Source organism: Cynara cardunculus (assembly GCF_001531365.2).
Source record: "Cynara cardunculus var. scolymus isolate 2C chromosome LG 5, CcrdV1, whole genome shotgun sequence".
Taxonomy (NCBI): Eukaryota; Viridiplantae; Streptophyta; class Magnoliopsida; order Asterales; family Asteraceae; genus Cynara; species Cynara cardunculus.
Genome location: NC_037532.1, coordinates 29,742,454 through 29,764,725, shown reverse-complemented (window position 1 = coordinate 29,764,725; position 22,272 = coordinate 29,742,454). Strand labels below are relative to the sequence as shown.

Genomic DNA, 22,272 nt, shown 5'->3' with positions numbered 1-22,272 from the left:
CTTGAGGGATTTGATCATTACTTTACACAAGTCAAGTCAAAGAATTAAATGCCAATTCCTTGGGATATATCAAAAAGGTATAATCTAAATTAAATTTGACGATAACGTGTTACAAAAGACAAGAAATGTAGCATTCCAAGCTAACCGTATTATATATTGCTCGCTTTGTCCACTCATGGACTTACAGTTTTAAAACGTCTTTGATAGATGAGATATCTAGTCCCTCGTAAGGCAACAACCAATATGGGATATTACAATCCACCCCTTCGGGAGCCCAACATCCTCACTGGCACACCAATTTGGTTCCGCCTCCCCGACTCTGATACAAATGTAACATCCCGGTATAATCTATCAAATATTATTCGCTTTGTTCAAACCTGAACTCACAGTTTTAAAGCATGTATGATAGAGGAGGTATTAAGTCCCTTATAATGCAATTTTTGTTTCCCCGCAATGGATATGTGATATTACAATAAACTAACCAAAATAAGAAATTTGTGATGAAAAATTTAAAAGGAAAACCAAAGAACTAACAAATAATCAATAGTATATAATATATACTATAAAAATGTGCACTACGATACAGTTTGAACTATAGTTTGATAATTTAAGACCATAACCTACATCACAAAGTACGGTTTGATATAAATGCAAACTCTATTGCAGAAGTTTTAAACCGTATGTTGCGATATAGACAATTTGACGATTTAAACGAATATCTCTAATTATATATATATATATATATATATATATATTGGTTCCTGATATAAATGAAAAAAAAAGATGATTATAATTTTAAAAAGTGATTGATATTGTGTTGATGTGAGAATTATCTATACTACCTTATAAACCGGACTTATCAAAAGTCTTAAAAACAAATTTTAATGCACAAAGTATTATAAATTTACGCACAAAGTTTTAAAAGTCTTGAACATAACTCATAATGCATTAAGTACTACTACTTTATGTATTCAGTCTTAAAATCTCTTAATCTACAATTAAAATAACATATAATACAAGTTACCAATGCACATTATTACCTTTTAATTTCATGTTCTCAAGATACTTTTGACATATTTCACTCATGCTTTCACCCTCTCATTCTTTTATGTCTTCTCCCCATCCCCCAATATGAGATTCAAACTGATATTCACCATGAGTTATTAAAAGTTCTCTCATTCATTTCTCATTCAATTGCTCTAGAATTCTCAGTCTCGATCTCTTGATTATTTCCTCTTGGTGTAAGTCGAATATATTTGTGGAGTTGTTTAAAAATGTTGGATTTTAAATATATTGGACTTTAAACTATCATATAATTTTTTTCCAATCCGTAGACTGTAATTGGAATCGTAACTCTTATTTATTCAAATTGTATTAATATGTAAATACCAAGTATTATTTATATTATCGTTAAATCTTTTCTAATAAAACCAGTGAAACTTCAACATCGTTAAAATTCACGGCTTTCGCCGCGTTACGCGGGTCCACAACTAGTTGTTAAAAAAATGGAAGTGGAAGGTGTGGTAAATCACTAAATTGCCCTTGAGTAAGCTTCTCAGCCACGCCTAACAACTCCCGCGTCCATTTGGCGACGACCTCCGGAACACAACAAATGGGGCATTTCTCAGGGTTCCTTTTGCAGTCATTAGGGTTTTATCAAAATCTATTTCAATTTGAAAACAAAATATTTCCGACCAATTTTGCCTTTCGATTCTTTGGTGGAATCGAGAAGTAGTTACTCTCTGTTCTTTTGATTCTAGCAATGGGGAAGAGGGCAGCCATTGTTCTATCATCATCAGATGATGATGGTGACTGTAATGATATTGATTTTTCAGTAAAATCTAATTCGACTCATTTCAAGAATCCGAAATCGAAAGCGGCTTCTGTTCCTCGAACTAACCCTAAGAGATCAAAGAAAAGTCGGATTTCGAGTTCGAGTTCGAGTTCGCGTTCTCGCCCGGGCAAAAATGTCAATCCTTTTGACGAGGTGATGATTTTGAGTTTTGTTCATGTTTGGTGTGCAATGGTTATGTGCGTGTGTATATTTTGTTCAAGCTAGATTTAATGAGTAATAATTGATGCGTGCAACTGTGCAAGCGATTTCGTTTATGCTGCATCATTTAGTCTAGAAGTAGAACATAGCTTTGACTAGGTGTACTTTCTGTTGCTGGATTGTGAGTTACGTTGTATTATAGACGTACACTTTAAAGGTTGGATGGAAATTGTTCTTTTTATGCAAGCATGTTTGTAAACAATTTGGCAACTTGTGGGTTTTGTTTGCGACCCAATCAACGAAAGCTAAAAATTAGTTAAGGAGTGTCAACATGACAAAATTTTGTTGAACATATTTCTTTTCTTTTTGCACTTAGGTAGCATGCTAAATCTAAAATTGATTGTTGCAGATGAAACTGTTCTGTGAGAATTTCGGTGAAGGTTTTACTGGGTTCAAGGTATCTGCTGGTATGCTATGACCATGTTTGTACTTATTAATGGGAAATGTAATGTTTATTGCCTAGATGTACACCGAGTCTTTTCTTGCTTAAACATTAAAAATTTGGGTGATCCAGTGATGTGTGGTTTTGAACTTATACATTCCAATTCATCAGAATGTTTTAGTTCATAGAGTCTCAAGTGAGGAAATAAGCAAGCAGCATGATGTATACTTTGATACCCGCTTTACAAGAAAGTCCTTTTGGACGTGGAACTAATTAACTGCATGGATGTGCAGTAGTTTTCATTTAGCAAGGTGAAACTATAGTAATTTGATGAAAATACATAAAATGATACGCAACCATGTTAAACACTAAGAGAGGTGGTGTGCAGTACACATTCTTTCTCATGTTTGTTCATTCTTCTCCCCAAATGACAAGCAAAACACATGATGTGTGTTAAATTGGTCGAGCTTTATGAGAAGCTGAATTTTAGCTTGTAAATTTAAGCATTAAATCCTACAACATCAACATGGTGAGCACCAACTGTGCAAAAGCGTGAACAAATGCAGATAGTGCCAAGTCTTTTTGTTATGTATGGAGAATGTGGAAGATGTTTTGACAGTTTTGAGGACGCTACATTTTGATATGTGGAGTGTATAGTAATTAATCTTGGTTAATATATATTCATTAAACGTGTTGATCCAGTGGGAAGTCAAATAAGGAATCGTGAGACCTGCATTAGCATATGTTGTGTAGAAATGTGCTTTCTACTGTAATTTCTCTATCTCGCTGTCTTGATTATAATTGACAACCTTATTTCTTCTGGCTCATTGTTTGTATATTTTGGCCTAGGAGCTGACTTGATGATTTACTGTGATTTAGGCTATAGAAGAGACAACAAAGAATTATGGTTAGACAAATATAGGCCTTGCTCTTTGGTGGAACTCTCTGTTCATAAAAAGAAGGTAGTTAATTTGATATAAATTTTGCATTAAGAATGTTTATGATTATTGTTATTCCCTATCCCTGATTTCTCAGGTTGAGGAGGTTAAAGTTTGGTTTGAAGAAAGAATCAATGTCAGAAAGGTACCCTATTGTTATGGTCTTGAAGCTATTTACCTTTGTTTTCTAATCCATTCATTTCTAGATCTTCTGATAAATTATAAAATTAGAAACAGATAAACATTGATAACCTATTTAGGCCAACTTTATGGTTGTCTTCTTTGATTTATTGTTCTATTCTTTGATGATGCATGCTTTTATGCCTTTGTTAGGATCACCTATTTAGCAAAATAGTTTTGAAATCTGACAGCATGAAAGTTATGTTTTTCTGGCAACACTCACTACACAGTACACACACACTCTCTTGCCCTCGCTTTTTGTGTGTGTGTGTGTGTGTGCGCTGTGGTGGTGGTGGGGGGATTTATAGTGCCTCTCTTTAGTGCTGCAACCGTCTAACCGATGATTGAGGGCTGATGACTTCTGATAGTAGTTAGATAATCACTTTGGTCCCGGTATGTCAAAAATTACAGATTACGTTCTTGTGATTCGTTTATTACATTGACAATCATCGTGGTCTGCAAATCTTTACGGATTTGGTTCCTCATGCCGAAGGCCATTAGTGGATGCCGGTTAACTCCCCCGGCAAGGAGTACGTGAGGGCGTTTTGATCTTTTTATCTTTCCCCTGTTTTTTTATTATTAAATTAATTTCACGTACACATGCCTGAAGCATGTGTACAACCCATTAATGCACCCCATCTCCTCCCTCTCCCTCTTCTTGATCCCCAAGATACCATTGGTGCCCTCTTCCCCTGCACAACCCTTTCCTCTCTCATCGAGCTACATGAATCAGATGCAACCCTTTCCTTTCTTCAATAAGAATCAGATGCAGCCTCTTCCTTAGTTTTGATGCAATCCATCATCTAAGTTCAAGTTAAACACTGTCATCCAGTTGGATTGATCCAAATTTGTATGATCCAAACCCACAACATGAAAATCAAAATATTAAGTTTTTTGTCGACATACCGAGATAGACTGAGTAAAGAAAAGAACGTCAGCTAGTTTAATACTCTTGATAGCAAGAACTGATTTCCACCGACTCTGATGACTCCAGGACTTGGACTAATTCTAGTAAATGTGAAAACGATGCAGTCAAGAACTAAAGCGATGCAAGTTAGGCAACAAACAGATAGAAGATCAATTACAGGTTAGTGCACCTATGTTTGAGGCAATCTTGTCACTTGGAGGAGCAAGAAACAAGTTGTTTCTCACACCAGGGCTTAATCCAAGCATAAAGCATCTATGTGAAGGAACTAAGAGTAGGTTCAACCTTCTGTGAAGATATTTACAGTCAACATAGCTAAGAATTCTGTTCACCATGACTGTACCGGAATCGATCGTCATCGTTTCATTTCAGAGAAGGTCAACATCGAGATCGTTGAACTCAGTTATGTTCCTTCGAAACTGCAGATTGCAAATATTCTCACCAAAGCTCTTCCTAAAAACACATTTGATGATGTGAGTTCCAGGCTTGGCTTGTATAACATATACAACCAAGCTTATAGGAAGTATGGAAGTATGTAAGTTTCCTTGTATATATAGGAGTTTCATTTATTTATTACCGATTTGTATAAAGATAGGAAGGTTAGCTGGTAGTTTTCTGTTTTATGGGATTTAGTTGCTTACTTATGGGGGGCTAGCATATTGTACCCTCTTTTTAAAAAATTGGGCTGTAAGCTTCGTCAATCTCACGAAGAAAGTTCTGAATTTCTTCAGTAAATTAATGTGTTATCTGCTAGGTGGAACCTTAACATTGCCAAAATTTCTTTGCAGGATGAATATTGTAATCACGTTCTTCTCATTACTGGACAGCCAGGAGTTGGAAAATCTGTATGTAATACTAGCTTCTTCTACATTTTCATGCTTTTTAACTTGAATATCCTTTGTTTGTGTCTCCAAAGTAAAGAGAGAAGTTTTTGTAACTTGTCATTCATAAATTTCTGACCTGAATAACGGGCAAATCAGTGACAACCACCAAAAGTTGTCACCAAGTTCACTGTTTAACTTTTTACCAAAAACATGCTAGTTAATACACATTCTCTCTTCTAATAATTTAGATCGTCTCTCGAAGATGGAAAAAATGGTGGGTTTAGCATCATTGATGGTCGCTGTAGACTTATTCCTGAATCAGTTGGCTGCTTCCTGTTGCTTGAAAATTGAAATGACCATTATCATTCATCATCCTGTAGGCAACAGTTCATGCAATTGCCTCCCATCTTGGAGCAACAATATATGAATGGAACACACCTACTCCCACTATATGGCAAGAACATGTCCATACCACCAATGCAGGTATTTCCACACTCCATTCTGGCCTTCTGCTGACTAAATAGAAAAGGCATGCTATCAGAAATTAGTATGTTAAAATGCTATCCATGACAGTCCCCTTCCAAAAAGTCCATACCTTAAGAAAAGGAGAAAGTAACAGAACGTAACTGGCCTGTTTTTCTGTTTATAATGACTCTTGTTCTTACTTTTTTATCGGAGTGTGACCTTAACATTTTATGTTTATTTCCTAGGCTTGCGCTACTTGTCAAAGTTGGATGAGTTTGAGAATTTTGTTGAGAGGATAAGGAAATATGGATTGATTTCCTCATCTTTGACGGGGGAAGTGCAAAAACCATTTATCATCTTAATTGATGATCTTCCAGTAATAAATGGAAAATTGTCTTATGGTAGACTACAGCGCTGTTTGCATCTTCTTGTGCAATCTGTTCGTATTCCAACTGTCATATTGATCACAGACTATGGTAGAGCAGACACCGCTGATTACGCATCACGATGCTGGGAAGAACTTCAGACGTCTCTTCAAAGAGCTGGGGCTTGTAAGGTTACATTTAACTAGACATAAGTTGGGAAATTCTGTCCATTCTCTCTTACTACTTGGTCTTTTTATACAATCTGTATACTGCAGGTGGCTTTCAATCCAATCACAGGGAACTCTATTGTGAAGACGCTTTCCAAAATTTGCAGAGAAGAAAAGCTTAAAATAACAGCTGACCAGATTGATGTAATAGCTAAAGCCAGTGGAGGTGATATCAGACATGCAATCACATCTTTGCAGTATTTCAATCTGAAATCAGATTTGAAGTCTACTTCCAAGGACACTACTTACTCAGGAAAGGGATTCCACAAAACTGATCATTTGGATGATGGGTATTCTTTACCGTTTGGCAGGGATGAAACTCTCTCCTTGTTCCATGCCCTGGGAAAATTTCTTCACAACAAAAGAGATTCAGAGCATTTGACTGCATCTGGTATGTTCTGACAGAACCTGCTTTATGAGATGTAATTATTAAATATAGATGCAATTTCGTTTATATTTTTAGATATTTTCTTTTCCTGATAATCTGATCACACCCTTCTTCGTGCAATTAAATTCAGATTTTATTTTCATGTTATCTTTCTCATGGGAGTTCCATGTGATTCAGTTGTAAAGGTTGACTGAAATAATTTCCTTAGCTTGGAGTGGCATTTAACCAAATTATTCGTTGCGTTCCGGTACGGTCGGTTAAACTCTTTTCCTCCATTGTTTTAGATATGGATTCTGTCTTTTTAAAGGAGGACTTTACAAGATTACCCATGAAAATGGATGCACCAGAAAGGGTACTTGGTCAAGCACATGGGCAAGCAAGGCCTATTGCTGATTTCTTACAGGAAAATGGTATGCTTCTTAGATTATCATAGCTTGACATCTAGAATTTTTATTATTATTTGCTACTCGTTGTTTTTCACCATCAATGTTATGACCAATCTTGCACTTCTAGAGCTCCATCTAGAGCCTCTATGTTTCATGATGGTGGGATTATTCATTTTTGTATGTTGATTTTCTTTCAGTTCTAGATTTTCTGCATGAGGAAGCTATGGATGATGCATGGATTGTGGCTTCTTATCTCAGTGATGCTGACACACTTCTTACATCACTTACCGGAGTGCTATCTAGAAATTATGAGGCTGAGAACATTATTCAATCAACTGCTGCATCGGTTGCAGTACGTGGGGTGATGTTTGGCAATCGTCACCCTCTATCTTCAAGGTACCACAACTTTTGTTGTTATGATTAGAGAAAATCATTCATATATGTATAGGGTTGGGTTCTGGTGAGAATGAGAGTTATGGTGAGAAGGGTAAGAAGGGATCTTCACCCTTGGATCAATCCTAATTGAAGAGAACGACTAGATCAACACTAATGAGATACACTAGATCAATTCTCTTCTAAACCGCAGTTCATGGGTTGTTTAGGGATTAAAAGTGATCAAGGGTCCAAATCCCTTACCTTCTCACCTTAACTCCTATTCTCACACAATCCTTCGTCTATATATATATATATATGGGAGGTTCAACCGTTCAAGTAAGGAGGCTAAATATCGTGAGAACATAAGAAGGGAAAGTTAATGAAAGGTTCATATGTGAATCATTGAAAAAATCCATTTGAAGATGCATATGTGAACCCATATGAATAATTTGTAAAGACGGTTCACATACGTATCTTCAAATAGATTTTTGGACTTTTTCATCAACTCCCATATGAACCTTCCCTTCTTAACTTCTCACGATATTTAGCCTTCTTATTTGAACCGGCCCATACATATGTATGCATTCGTATGGATTATGAGGATTGATGGTTGTTTGTTCAATCGTTATGCAAACTCAGGTGGCATGCCATTCGTCGTCCACTGCTGTGGCAGATTGAGCAATCACTATGGCGCAACAAGGTTTGGTGTTTTTCCACTTATTTATTCTTAATACTCCATCTAGTTTCAGGAAAATTTGAATGTATAACATTGACATGTAGTTTAAGCACAAGTTTTGACCATTTGTCAAATATCTAAAGTACCCTCTAATAATGACCAAATATTAATCTTGTGGACTTGATCCGCAAATAGGTAATTTCAACTTGAAACTTAATTTCAGAAGAATGATATGCTTCAACTTTCATTAGATGAAGTGCATTTGTTTCATTCTCTTAGAGCATCTCCAACAGAATCTCCAAAATGATAAAATAACGTTTTTGGAGTTCTTGTTGCTCTCACAGATTATCTTAAACATTCTCCAAAATGGAGGAAAGACGAAAAAAAGAAAAATTTCTCCATATTTGGAGAGACTTAATTATTAATTATTTTCTAACTTATTTTGGAGGAGAGAGAACATAAAGTTACCATCTTATAAAAATAATTTGTTGGGTATTGAATATTTTAATAATATAATTTGCTAGAATTTTGAAATTTGTAGATTTTGGGGATTTTTTTTGCTTCAACTTATTTTCCAAAAGTAGGAGAGAAGATAAATTCTCTAAATTTGAAAAAACTTCCAAAAAGTGATTGCTTAGGAGTGTGTGAGAAATGATATTTTATTATTCGCACCAATAAGATTATTCGAAATCAAATGTTTCGGAGAGAAAAATAATATTTCATTGAATGTATTGGATATTTTGATGATACAATTAAGATTGTAATATCCAAAATGTAGAATCTATTGGAGTTGAATGTAATTTTCTTTTTATAGATTCTGGTTTTTTGATTCCATTTTGGAGAAATTATGGAGAATATGTTCGAGATGCTCTAATTTTGTTGTTGTTGTTACTCTAAGCAGTTGACGCAGTCATTTTATGAAATCGTTATCATGACGATGTTAATATAGCGGTTTTAATGCTAGTAAAGCGGCAGTATAATGGTAAATAAAGAAGTAAAGAACTTAATATATTGTATATGTAAATATGTATAATACATATAAACAAATCAAGTCTCACACAATAAACATAGTAATAAAGTTTGTCAAGTTTGAGCTAATTGCACTAGCACAGTAAATAGCGCCTCTAATCATGGGATCGCTATTATAGACCGCTATTTGCTAGACCACCTCTAAACCACCACGATTGACTGCCCTTTTTGATATTTTGAGTTTTGCGTAATTGTTTTGGAGAAATTATGGAGAAACTGGTGTAAGATGCATGTTTACCATACTGGGGTTGTAGTTTGTATAAAATTTAATGCCTGTGGCATATGGTAAATGGTGTCTTGATGCAGAAGGAGATGGTTGGGGAAAGATCTGTTGCTGCTTATAATTGTGTTAATTTATCTGAACTTTCGACCATTGCAACCGAGTGGAGACCTGCTCTTAAGTGGCTGGGCTCAAGAGCTTCTGAACACAACAGCCCAGACGAAAGCTCGATTGGTGGCGAAATGGTTGATAACGACTGGAATTTTGATGATGAAGACGATGAAATAGAAGATTGGTAGATTTCATAAGGGAATTGAAGCTAGCTTGGTTTAGTTTCTGTAAATGGTGTAAATTAGCGTCAGGCGATGATGATCGGATTTTTGGAACTCGATCTGTTGGTTCATCGAATCAATGTTGGTGTTATTACTTTTTTGAAGCTAGTTGCATCGTGCGGTTTTGGTATTTCATGCAAGATTTGAATGATTGTTGTTGAAAATGTGTACATCTTCGATAGATTTTCTAGAATGGAGGTTTTGGAGATTTTTACTGCAATAGATTCTCTAAAACCTTCTCTAAGGGGACGTTTGGTTCGTAGATTCTGAAGAAATATGATGGAATTAGAATGTTGAATTTCATTGACCAAATTTCATTTTCTCGTTTGGTTCATTCTTTTTCACGAAAGAAATTTTCAAATTCTTACAAATCTACAAATAAAGCAATTCAACATTTCTTAGTAACTAATGGTATTTTGATGAAATAAAATTCTCTATTTTTATAATACCAAATATTTTCTTAACCTAATATATCCTAATCTTATAAAACCCAATATGACCATCATCGACTACCTTTGACCACCATCGATTTGAATCACCGTCAACCACCGCCATCTGAATCACCGTTGATCATCGCCATCTGAATCATTGCCGATCATCACCGCCAAACGCCACCGACCTGAACCACAACCGACCACTACCGATCTGAACCACTGCCGGGCACCACTGATATGAACCACCACATATCTGATCCACCGTTGATCTGAATCACCATAGACCACCACCGATCTGAACCACTGTTGATCATCGTCATTTGAAACACCATAGACCACCATCGATCTGAACCACATCCGACCACCGCCACCTGAAGCACCACAAACCATCACTGATCTGAATCACTGCGGACCACCATCGATCTGAACCACCGTTGATTTAGTAACGTTGTTTGGCTTATTATAATATTTGGGTTGTATATTTATATTATTTTACATATTAAACAATTATTTTATTAAAATACTTTTATTTAAAAAAAAATTCAAAAAAGACATTTTGGTCATTTACCAATATTTCATTCAATTTTTAAAGCTACATTATGTGTACCAAACAAACAGATTTCAATTCCTTAACATATTCTATTCCAATGTCTGTCAACCAAACAAGTGGTCAAACTTGACAATATTCTATTTCAGTTCATTCAAAGTCAAATTCCCTTAATAGATTACATTTCATCCAAAAACATTATGCGAACCAAACGCCACCTAAGGCTCTGTTTGTTTTCCTCTTAATAATTCTACTAAGATACAACATTTAAATCGTTAAAAGTTGAATTTTGTTTGAGAATATTTTTTGCCTCTTAATAGTTCTAAAATCTACTAAATGATTTTGTATGTTGGACCTTCTTCCTTAACCATTTAGCACCTTAATTTCATTTTAAACAATTATATTTCATTTTGCACTATATAATAAAAGTCTCTTAATCAATCTGATCATTTAATCATTCAACACCAAACCATCCAACAACTGCTAAACAACCCCTAAAATGAAAAAAGTAGAAAAAAGAATGAAATTCTCTAAAATTGAATAACTATCTAAAAATGATTACCTTTGAAAGAAAAATTATTTTTTATTTTTTCCTTTCAATGAGAATATTTGAAATTGAGTATGTAGGAGGGAGAAATAATATTTTATAAAATTTATTAAATACTTTAATAATATAATTCATATTGTAATGTTTAAAAAGAAAAAAAAAACCATTGAAATAGATATAAATTTTCTCCACGAGCATCTCCAAGAGCTTCTTCAAAATGGTATAAATAAGGATTTTGAGCCAATATTTTATTCCAACAACTTTCTTAAAACCATCTCCAAAATGGAGAAAATGGAAGAATGAAGAGTTTTTTTCTCCAAATTAGGAGAAAACCCAAAAAATGTTTACCAATTGGGACCACTGATACGAAAGTTTGAAAATAAATTTTAGAGAGAGAAATAATATTTTAATAAATGAATAAAATATTTTAATATTATATTCAATGTTAAATTCTTTAAAATAGAAAATCTTTAAAGATACGATTTTAACTTTTAAAATAAAAGAACGATGCTTTTATACCTTAACAAACATATGAGGATGTTGAGATATAAAAAAATAGATGCAGGTATAATCGATGTCAAAACTTTAACACGCATTCTCCATTGGAGACTTGACGGGCAATCGTTGTGCTTCTATTTTATTTAAAGTAAACTATAATTTTGGTACTTGTGGTTTACACAAATCATTGACAGTGGTTCCTAGGCTCTAATAGCTACAATTAACATTCCTATTATTTGCATTTTGCGTTGAACGTCGTCTCTGGTCACTAACTATGTTAAAATAGTCTGTTAAGTTAGAGATATTTTCGTTTTTGGGGTAATTTTGTTTTTTTTACCCTTTCTTACTATTCTTATGTTAAGAAAAATTAAATTATATATACACATACACACGCTGTTACCGAAAATTACAAAGCCCACCTCCAATCCCATTGTTTACCAGCGACCCTCTCCCCTACCTTTCCTTTCCTTCCACACCGGCCTGGTTACCGACGATTGTTTGAAGCCATCAAAGATGGAAAGATTCGTGTAAACCCATGGAAGATGGACAACCGATCTCTCTCTCCATCAGCGACATATTCTTTGGGTTTTTATCTTTGATTTAGGTTGGATTTTGATTAGTTTTAGATTTAGGTTTTAGGTCGGGTTTTGATTTAGGCCAGACAAGATTATCAAAGAAGACCATTGGAGTAGTTCCTTGTGTGTCTCTGTCCATCTTCGAATTTTTCTTTTTTTTGGGGGAACGGTCATGAACCAACGCAAATATAATTATTGAAGTCTAGGGACCACTTTCGATGATTCGTATAACCATAGAGACCAAAATTGTAGTTTAGTCTTTTATAGTTTTATTTATTATAAGATTGAGATAACACTTATATTTTATTGGGTCTTTTCGCCTTCAATATTTAACATTACAATTTCATCATATTCCAACAAATCAAATCGTAATCTTAATTAGACGAAATTTCAACATATTATGAAATTGATAAAATAGTTAATTTTCTCAACCAAAGTCATTTTTTAAATCAAAATTTTATTTTAATTAGAGTTTATATAAATACTTTATACAATTAACATAAACTCGAATCTTACAAGCTTTTGTGAATTGGAACAAGTATGGAATGAAGATGCCACATTCCATCCCTCATTTGGACTGCACCCCCATGGCAGATACCATTCGCCCGTCCACGTCACCCTACGCCTGTGCATGTCAGAAATCCGTTTTCTTAAAAACTGTGATCCACTTATTTTTCCCATTTTATTACTAATTTTTTTTTAGTAAAATAACTTATATTTTCCTTAAAAAAACACTTATCAACTTATTATAAATTAGAACAGTTTAACTTTTTTTTTAAAAATTTATTACTAGTTTGACATCGGTATAAATTGTTTATCTAAACACTCAGAAGTGCTAATTACCGATGTCACACTCGAATAAATCAATAAATTGTTTTTATAAGCAATCCCAAACACCCGCTTAATCTTTTTTATTTTGACTGTTTATTATTATTTTATCAAAAAAAATCAGAGCTAAAATTTTCGAAATCAGAGGAGAATGCTGATAAAAGTTGTACCCTGCGACTAGAAATTTGTACAACTTTCTGAATTTGAGAATATCGAAACTCTGTAAGAAGGGTCTGGCTTTTTTTTATCATAAATTTCCCTCCATTTATTCTCTACTTCTCCTGCTCTCAAACATAATCCTTTACTTGTCTTCTCTCTTATTCATTTCTTCTCTCTCTCTCTCTCTCTAGATTTCTCCTCCATTTACAGAAGGAAGACGAAGAAATTTAGCCTTGTGTTCGATCAGGTGAGCGTTTAAGGAATTTGAAGATCATAAACCTGTTGAATTCTAGCTCAAAGTAATCTGTATGAAATTGGAAGTATATTTTGCATATTTATGAACAGTGATTTTAGAGTTTTGCAAGTTACATGAATAATTATGAAAAGGAACTCGGTTATGTTGAAGAGTTCGTTTGGTTTTAATCGGTTTATGGAAGTAAACTGAATTACCTGAGCTTTTTTTCCAGGGAGAAATTAATTGATCAAATCATAAATGGCGGCAGCAGCACCTGTAGTGGATGAACAGTATTTGAAGGAGATAGAAAAGGCTCGTCGAGATCTTCGTGCTCTCATCTCTAGCAAAAATTGTGCTCCTATCATGCTTCGTTTAGCGTATGTGACTGCTTATCTCTGCTGCTTTCTATGAATTTATAAATAATGTGCAGATCGATGATACTGTTTAGTATTTGATTTACATTATTATATAACCGAAAATGTTACGGTGTGTAAGCATTTTTTGTGACCTATTGGCTAGTTGAATCGTTATTCTATCATAGCAGGATCACTGACGTGATAAGTTATGTGCAATTTTCTGAAAGCTGCTTAACAGAAACAAAACTTGCTTAGCTTCTTGAGATCAAGATTCTTTTTAATTTCGTTATGGAAGTTTAGTTCGTTCATCTATTGCTTAATCCTTTAAACGATAAAATATTGATATACATGTTTTACAAATCATTGTATTGGGATTTGCATATAATTACACGCGGTTCTCTCTCTCTCACACACAAAAGGAATTAGCTATGTTGTAATTTTGAATTTGATTGGGTAATTTTACATGCACAATAGGATTGTCGAATGTACAACGGCCATATGTAATCAATATCTTCTCCCGTAAGTTTTTGATCTGTGCTTGCATCTCTTTTGCTTGTGCTAAAACAAACCGTATGCGAGCTTGCTGGTGTAAGATAAGCAGAAAAGCAAATATAGAAGGAAAAATAACAGCAGTTAGGCCTTTCTTATTATATAGAAACCACAAACAAATTGAAGGACACATAAAAAAAAAAAGAGGTTAATGGCGGGGACCTCATGGCCCCATGGTCCACATTTTGTGAACCCTACTTGCCATACCTCATAAGCAAGCACCGGAAAAGACAACCTGTCCTCCCCTGGAATCGAACCCGGCTGGGCTCGCCCAAGGCAAGACATTTACGGAAGGAGGTGGCCACTAGGCCAAGGCCTAATGGTTGAAGGACATAGATTTTGAGATGGCGGACAGACATAGTACTCATGAAATATTAGTTACCAGAGGTGACTAAAGCTGATGGATTTTGAAGAAGGTTAATAGAAGTCTTCTGTTTCTGAGAATTACCACGTTATGTTTTTTTGACAACAAAATCTGTATACCTTGGGTAAATTGACATTTTCACCAGAGATGATTTTATGATTTGAGTACAAAACGTAGAATTGAGTTTAACTGCTAATGATTTGAAATTGTGTGTTCTAATGCTCTTGATACTCATATTGATAAACTGACACTTTTTATTGACCCAGATGGCACGATGCAGGCACTTATGATGCTAAAACAAAGACTGGAGGCCCAAATGGATCAATCCGGAATGAGGAAGAGTACAAGCATGGAGCAAACAGTGGTTTGAAAATTGCAATTGATCTCTGTGGTTAGTTGTTATGCCTTAATGTTGTAAATATGAATGTTTTCTTGTGCCTCTTGAGATCTAGGTATTTTGACCACCATGTGAGAGGCAATTTATCTACTGGTATGTAGAAGAACTTGATTTTGTTTATTTCATTTGCGTATTAGAAACCATTCTTATTCAGGCACTCGTACTTATAGCAGTTGGGATGAATGTGAGGGAAAATTTTATGTTCTTTTTCATTTGCTTATTAGAAACCAATCTTATTCGGGCATGCATAACAGCTGGGATGAATTGTGGGACCGATAGTTGGAGAAGCAATTTGTTTGGAGTAGATACTGTGGCACCATCATGATAGTTCAAGCATTCTCCTAGTTTTTTTTTTTTAATACACCTCTGTTCAATACATTTTGTTTATATACAAATTTGAAAATACTTTGTTGCAATGTATTTTTAAAGTGTTACTAATAAAGCTTGTGTTCATTTAATAACAGAAGAAGTGAAGGCCAAACATCCAAGAGTTACGTATGCTGATCTCTATCAGGTGATTGTTCAAATACCTGCTACAGAAAGTCTTTCAAAAATGTTGGACCTTTGCAAGTCACTGTGTCTGTTTATGCACCTTTGGCATAGATTTCTTGATTACCTTCTTGAACTTGTGATACTTGAATAAAACCGTAATAAAATGGAAACATAAATTGTGGGGTCTTATTACCTTTAGTCTAATGAATAGTATCTTGGTTAAGCGCCCACCCACACATTAGACATTCTTCTCCATATCTGTTAGAAGTGCATCCCGTAAACTACTTTCATCATTTTTATCCGTCATACTTATGCTAAAACTTTCAAAACTCATTTTAAGACCCAAAGACTATATCAAATGGCCTTTTAGTCATAATTTTTTTGAATGACAAATACCAACAACAGAGATTATCACGTTACAATTATATAACCTGCTTAAGAATAATATGTTCATTGTTATCATGAGTTTCAGTACCTATGCTTATCCTTAAACACTCTGGTCATTTTAATATAACAAGGTCCTTGTTTCGCTAAAGTTCACTTCTTTCAAAATTATAATCAAATGTTCAGCTTGCTGGAGTTGTTGCAGTTGAGGTGACGGGAGGCCCCACCATTGATTTTGCACCCGGAAGGAAGGTATATAATAACATGAGTAAACAGTTTCTTACCACTTCTCTACTTGTACCGATTCTTCCATTTCTTTTTCTCAATCAGGATTCAAATGTGTCACCTGATGAAGGACGTCTTCCTGATGCCAAGCAAGGTCAGTCCTCACTGAAGTTGATTTACTTCTATCTATTCACTGTTTGTCCCTTCTAGTTGCCAGATTGCCTTGTTAGTAATTACATTTAGGTTATAGTTTCTTAAACAATATAATTTCTAGTTATGTGAATGCGAGTACTTCTCTAAGATGTCACTCTCGTATTATATAGACATCATCAGACCCCATAACTGGAAACTCTTTTAAGAGAAAAAAAAAACATTATTTATCTCAAACTAGCTTTGATCCTTTTTTGCAGGTCCATCACATCTCCGTGATGTCTTCTATCGGATGGGCTTATCTGACAAGGATATAGTGGCACTTTCTGGTGGTCACACTTTGGTGAGTTTTCTTTTCCATAGTTTCTCAATATGATGGAAGTATTTTTTGTGCATATAACACTCTTGTTTGATGTTGACTCAGGGGAAAGCACATCCTGAGAGATCAGGATTTGATGCAAAACCTTGGACCAGAGATCCTTTGAAGTTTGACAACTCATATTTTGTGTAAGAGCTTTCTTTAACAAGTTGGAATTGGCAATCAAACACATTTTATCTTCAATAAATTGGCAAATTGTGTGATGATGATGAATCAGGGAGGTCCTGAAGGGAGATTCTGATGAAATGTTGCTGAAACTTCCTACTGATACAGCCTTATTGGATGACCCAAGCTTTCGTTTCTATGTCGAACTTTATGCAGAGGTTAAAAATCTTATCAACTTGGATTTTTGGACCATTTGTTGTTCTTCTTGTGTAAACAATTCAAGCTTCTTTTTTGCAGGATGAAGAGGCATTCTTCAAAGACTATGTTGAATCACACAAGAAGCTTTCAGAGTTGGGTTTCACCCCACCATCTTCTCTCAAATCAAAGAATGCTGCTGCATTATTGGCCCAAAGTGCTGTGGGAGTTGCTGTTGCTGCTTCTGTGGTCATCCTTAGTTACTTCTATGAAATCAACAGAAAATAACAACCCAGACATTTGATGTATGAAAACATGCCCAAAATAAAACAAACACAAACCCTCGTGATGATTTGCATTCATAAATAAATCAATACATTGCAATTGCTTTGCTTATTGTCTTACGTTGTGGAGGCAATTATGAATAAGTTAAACCATTTCTACTCCAAAACCGACTGTCATTTAGACCGAGTCCGAGGGAGAACAAGTCTATCTCCATCCTATTTGATTAATGAAAGAACTAAGTCAGTAGCAGTAAGCTGTTCAGTTCCTTAAGCTCTTGGACTAAGAGATGGGGTGATGTCTTGAAACACCTTCAGCCTCTTTTCAATCTTTCGCTCTACAACTTTTCCTGTCTCCATTTTCTCAACCAACTTCACCTTCTCAGCTTCACTGCTCGAACCCAAAACCGCAGCAATGATAGCTTCTTCAAAGTCCTTACTGTCCGGCAAAAACTCGTTCCAATCGCAATTTTTCTCAGGCGAACCTGACTTCCTTCGCGACTTATTTACAACTTCCAACTCTCCTGTTTCTTTTTCTCTAGCCATAGTTGCTGCATTTCCAGATCTTGTTCTTTTAAGTCCCTCCCCCACATTTTCGCCACCAACCGAACCTTTGACCAAATTGGATACATAAAAAGGCTTAGCGTCGATATTGAGTGAGTTCGAATTCCCGACAGGACCCATCACCGTCACTGGTTTCTTAACCATCAACAGCTTCGGATTCGTTAAGATATTCGAATTCGCATTCTCATCAGCATAACCATCTTGCGTTTTGGTTGCGTTCGAAACCGGTAAAGACACGTTATGCTCTTTACAAGGCTGCGGCTGCCAAAGAGCAGAAGAACCCAAGAAAGCATCGAACAGTTTCCGCTGCTCAACCCGATCTCCACCACTGTTCATCGTCTCTGATTCCAGATCCCTTAACATTTGCTGTGCTCTCTCGTACGCCTTTAGATGCGAGTCCACCCCTCGTGGTCCGTCCACCACTGCAGGCTTCACTAACCTAAGGGTGTCCTTGGCCTCACCAAGTCTCCCTTGTTTCATCAAACATATCCCCAAATTACACATCTTATTGTTATCTGGTGCTATCACCAGAGCCCTCCTATATGCATCTTCAGCTTCAATATAGTTGTTGTGTTGCATCAGTGCCCAACCCAAATTCCCCTACACAAAGAAACACACTTATTTTTAGTAACAAATATTGTGGAACCCCTTTGAATCTCTCTCTAAAAAAGAGCCGTTCTCACCAGTAGCCGAGTCGCCTCTTGCTCAACGGAGACTTGAAATTTCTTCCCTTGGGATCTCGCGGTTTTCGTCCGCTTCCCATTAAAAGCCATCCCTTGTTGGATCAAGAACAACTTGTGCCTCAACAGTGCAATTTGGTCATCCAATCTTCCACATCTCTACAAATCACATATCCAATTTAATATCATTAATCAATTCACTCACATAACAACATTTTTACCAACATTTTGGAATTTCCCAAACTAACCTTGTAGAGATCCAATAGGATGTTATCCAGCGACTCTTGTGCTTGATCCGAGCATCTTCTTCGCAAAGACTTTATCGCTTCAATGGCTTCTTCAGCCCGATTCTGTTGCTTCATAACAATCGCCATATCTTTCAAAGCACTATCAACTCTATCTCCTGCATTAATAGCCGCCCAGAATAATGGTATCGCCCTCTCTGGATCCTTCTCAACCAACTACATAACCAATCAAACATTCAATATCGATTCACCAAAAACCATCAAACCCCAAAATAAGAATTAAAACAACTAAATTTCATAACAAATTTGTGTTCTTATAATCTTACTTGAACATTTTTGGCTCTGACATAAGGAGAGTCACCAACTGGGACCTTGTGAGTGACATGGAAAGACTCGGCCCGAGTTGAGTTTGACTCTGACCGACTTGAATTCAAATTAAACGATTCTGACCGAGTTCTCAAAACCCCACCACCGATGGGTTTGGCCGGTGACGACGGAGCTGATTTAGTGGGTCTAAACCCTGGCGGAGCATTCCACATATCTTGCATCATCTTAATTTCTTAAAGGATTTCTCCAGAAAATCTCAAGATTTGTGGATTTGCTCGAAAACGGTGGTGTAGACAGAGAGAGAGAGATGGAAGAAGAGACGGTGGAATTTAGCGAGTTTTTGATTGCTGAGAATTTATTTTGAATTATTTGACCGTTGCGAGGTTACCGTTAAGTGAACTAGCCGTTGTGTCTTGATGTGGAGGATGGTAACATGCCATATTCAGCCCCTGATTTTTTTGTCTAACTTCACGCCTATCCTTTTTGTATTCTTTTTTACGATTTCTTGTATTCTTTTTGTATTATGCACCAGAAAGCATCCTTTGTATCGATTGATGCTTCCCTACACGACAAAATGTGCCGTTTGGACGGTTATTTTTGGTTTAGCCTTACGTCAATTCAAAGGACGAACTTAATAGACCGATTAAAATCGTTTTATGAATCCAACAACCAAGCGTGACGACTCTTGATGGGCCATTGGCCCAATGATACCCCCGTTGCCGATAAAGTATAAACTTTATAAAGTTAGATCTCACCAAATATAACGATGATCACATACTACAATAACAATCTTCTATATTTGTCTTCCTAATTGTTTGTCTAATTATTGTGATTTTGAATTCTATTACTTGCTTTATTTACGTTTTATTAAAGCTTGCTCCTACTTGTTGCTCCATTTTGATGCGTTTTCCGTAAGTACTGCAATTGTCGTGTTTTGAAACTTATCGTCAAAAAAAAAAGTTTTGTTGAAAAATTATCATTAAAAAAAGTAAATATTTTATATTTTAAAAGATTGGTAATAAAGAAAGAAATCGTGTTTTTAATGTTTATGGTCATAAAATTGATGATTACAATTTTTAAAAACATCACTTAGGGAAAATGGTAATCAAATTTCTTTTTAAAAACGTGTCCGAAAAGGTATTAATGTGCAACTCGTAAAATTAAAAAAAAAAATAGACGTTGAAATGTTTCTCTTATACACACGGGTTTTAAATAGGTATGACAATGAACACAGTTGAAACAGATATTTGAAATATAAAAATTTATAGTTTAAATAAAATAATTTAAATCTTTAAAAAAAAATTAACAATCTGTCAGTATTTAATAACAGTGCCAGTTAAGAACGAACTTGATTAAATAAAATAGTGCTTCAAATGATTTGCTAGTATACTAGAAATACAAAATCGGTCCGTAAATGATCCATTCAAATGATTCACGGTACATCAAATCTGATAGGGTCTTTGTTTTGCATCAAATTAAACGATGTCTTTTTGTTATTTGTGTTGATGAATAAAAAAGAAGCGTTGTTCGTTTGTTGGATAGAGAATCTATCTTGCAAAGACATCGTTTAATTTGATGCAAAACAAAGACCCTATCAGAGTTTGATGTACCGTGAATCATTTGAAGGCAGTAATCTCCAAGTTTTTAAAAATATCTAAAACTTAATACTGAATAGAGAGTTATTAACAGGGACGGACCCATAACTTTTTTTCAAACTGTAGCACCATTTGACCATAAGAAAAAAATATTGGAAAAATTTTCAAACAGTAGCACTGTTTGACTATAAGAAACAAATATACATAATTTTGTTTTTTCAAACGGTGACATTATTTAACTAAGAAAATGACACTAACAAGATTTGAACTTGGGTGTGGGGTGGAATAAAAGTCTTGCAAACCAACTTTACCAAATAAAACTTGTTCTCATTGTGGTTTCAAAATATATACGGTGGCACACAACAAATTAATACGGTTGCACCGTTCACGAAACCTAATTTTTTTTTACCCTTCGGCGAAGAAATAATACGGTGGCACGTGCCACCTATACCATAAGCCTAGGTCCGTCCATGGAGTTATATGATTTTAATTATTTCCTCCAATGAATTTAAATGTTCTATAATATTTTATAAAGTTTTTAAAAATATATATTGAGACGATGAATTTATAAAATATTTTAATAATATAATTAATGATAAAAACTGATAAAATAAAAAAACTTAGATATAATTATTTAAAAATTTAATCTTTATAGCATGGTGAATAGTGATGGCCAAACCGACCCGGCCCGGGACCGTCAGAGGACCGAAACCGGTTATGTCAGGACCGATTACAAGAAAGAGCAGACCCGATTGGAAATCGGGCCTGCTCGGCCCGAGACCGGTTTTCAGCCATCACTAATGATAAAGATGATCTAGAAAATATATCTTGCTACATTGCATGAGTACTTTTATAATAATTATTTATAACATGGTGAAGATGGTCTTAAAAAGCCTTTTGATCTCTCTGATTGCTGAGGAATCAAATGTTTTGTGCAAACATAGCGTCAAATATATAATATGCAAGCAATTATAACGTGGCCTATTAGCTCAGTTGGTTAGAGCGTCGTGCTAATAACGCGAAGGTCGCAGGTTCGAGACCTGCATGGGCCATCTGTTTTTTGTTTATTTTGGGCGAATGACATATATAGACCTTGAAGTTTCGAAGCATTTGATATCTGAACCCTGTACTTTAACTTTATTACAGTTTGTACCGTTGAAGTCTATTTGTTCTACACTTTAAGCTCTCATGAAAATAAATAACCTTTTTCTCTTAATCTATACTATCTTATAAAGCATTTGGCTAAAACTCTTAAACTCGTTTATCCCTAAACGATTTCATCTCTATCTGATTTCATTCCATATCTGAATTCGTGTAACTAACTGCAGATAAACACAATCAAATACAGGATAAACATCTCATTTTAAATATAAAAAATCTAAAATATAATTAGTAT

General features: G+C 35.1%; 3 protein-coding genes and 1 non-coding gene across 6 annotated transcripts; 3 read left to right on the top strand and 1 right to left on the bottom strand.

Annotated features, from left to right (window-relative positions):
• The first annotated feature begins 1,577 nt into the window (after window positions 1-1,577).
• Window positions 1,578-9,999, top strand: LOC112511978 (cell cycle checkpoint protein RAD17). 3 transcript variants are annotated; one of them, XM_025117742.1, is made up of 12 exons: window positions 1,578-1,987; window positions 2,403-2,460; window positions 3,315-3,397; window positions 3,471-3,518; window positions 5,267-5,323; window positions 5,683-5,785; window positions 6,253-6,323; window positions 6,408-6,750; window positions 7,032-7,157; window positions 7,331-7,529; window positions 8,148-8,208; window positions 9,520-9,999. In XM_025117742.1, the coding sequence occupies exons 1-12, from the start codon at window positions 1,763-1,765 to the stop codon at window positions 9,730-9,732; spliced, it is 1,587 nt and encodes a 528-aa protein (XP_024973510.1). In that variant the 5' UTR covers window positions 1,578-1,762; the 3' UTR covers window positions 9,733-9,999. The 3 variants fall into 3 exon arrangements, with proteins under 3 accessions (XP_024973510.1, XP_024973509.1, XP_024973508.1); XM_025117741.1 differs by having other exon boundaries at window positions 6,238-6,323; XM_025117740.1 differs by having other exon boundaries at window positions 6,013-6,323.
• A 3,480-nt stretch (window positions 10,000-13,479) lies between these two features.
• Window positions 13,480-17,582, top strand: LOC112512067 (L-ascorbate peroxidase 3-like). The gene is made up of 10 exons (XM_025117863.1): window positions 13,480-13,600; window positions 13,821-13,965; window positions 15,124-15,248; window positions 15,719-15,768; window positions 16,317-16,382; window positions 16,461-16,509; window positions 16,766-16,848; window positions 16,930-17,012; window positions 17,102-17,207; window positions 17,287-17,582. The coding sequence occupies exons 2-10, from the start codon at window positions 13,847-13,849 to the stop codon at window positions 17,470-17,472; spliced, it is 867 nt and encodes a 288-aa protein (XP_024973631.1). The 5' UTR covers window positions 13,480-13,600; window positions 13,821-13,846; the 3' UTR covers window positions 17,473-17,582.
• Window positions 17,513-19,505, bottom strand: LOC112512066 (protein POLLENLESS 3-LIKE 2). The gene is made up of 4 exons (XM_025117862.1): window positions 19,281-19,505; window positions 18,958-19,170; window positions 18,713-18,868; window positions 17,513-18,629 (listed from the first exon to the last, which is right to left on the bottom strand). The coding sequence occupies exons 1-4, from the start codon at window positions 19,503-19,505 to the stop codon at window positions 17,736-17,738; spliced, it is 1,488 nt and encodes a 495-aa protein (XP_024973630.1). The 3' UTR covers window positions 17,513-17,735.
• A 2,349-nt stretch (window positions 19,506-21,854) lies between these two features.
• TRNAI-AAU lies at window positions 21,855-21,928 on the top strand. Its single transcript has one exon. It is a non-coding gene; the product is annotated as a tRNA-Ile (tRNA).
• Window positions 21,929-22,272: the final 344 nt, after the last annotated feature.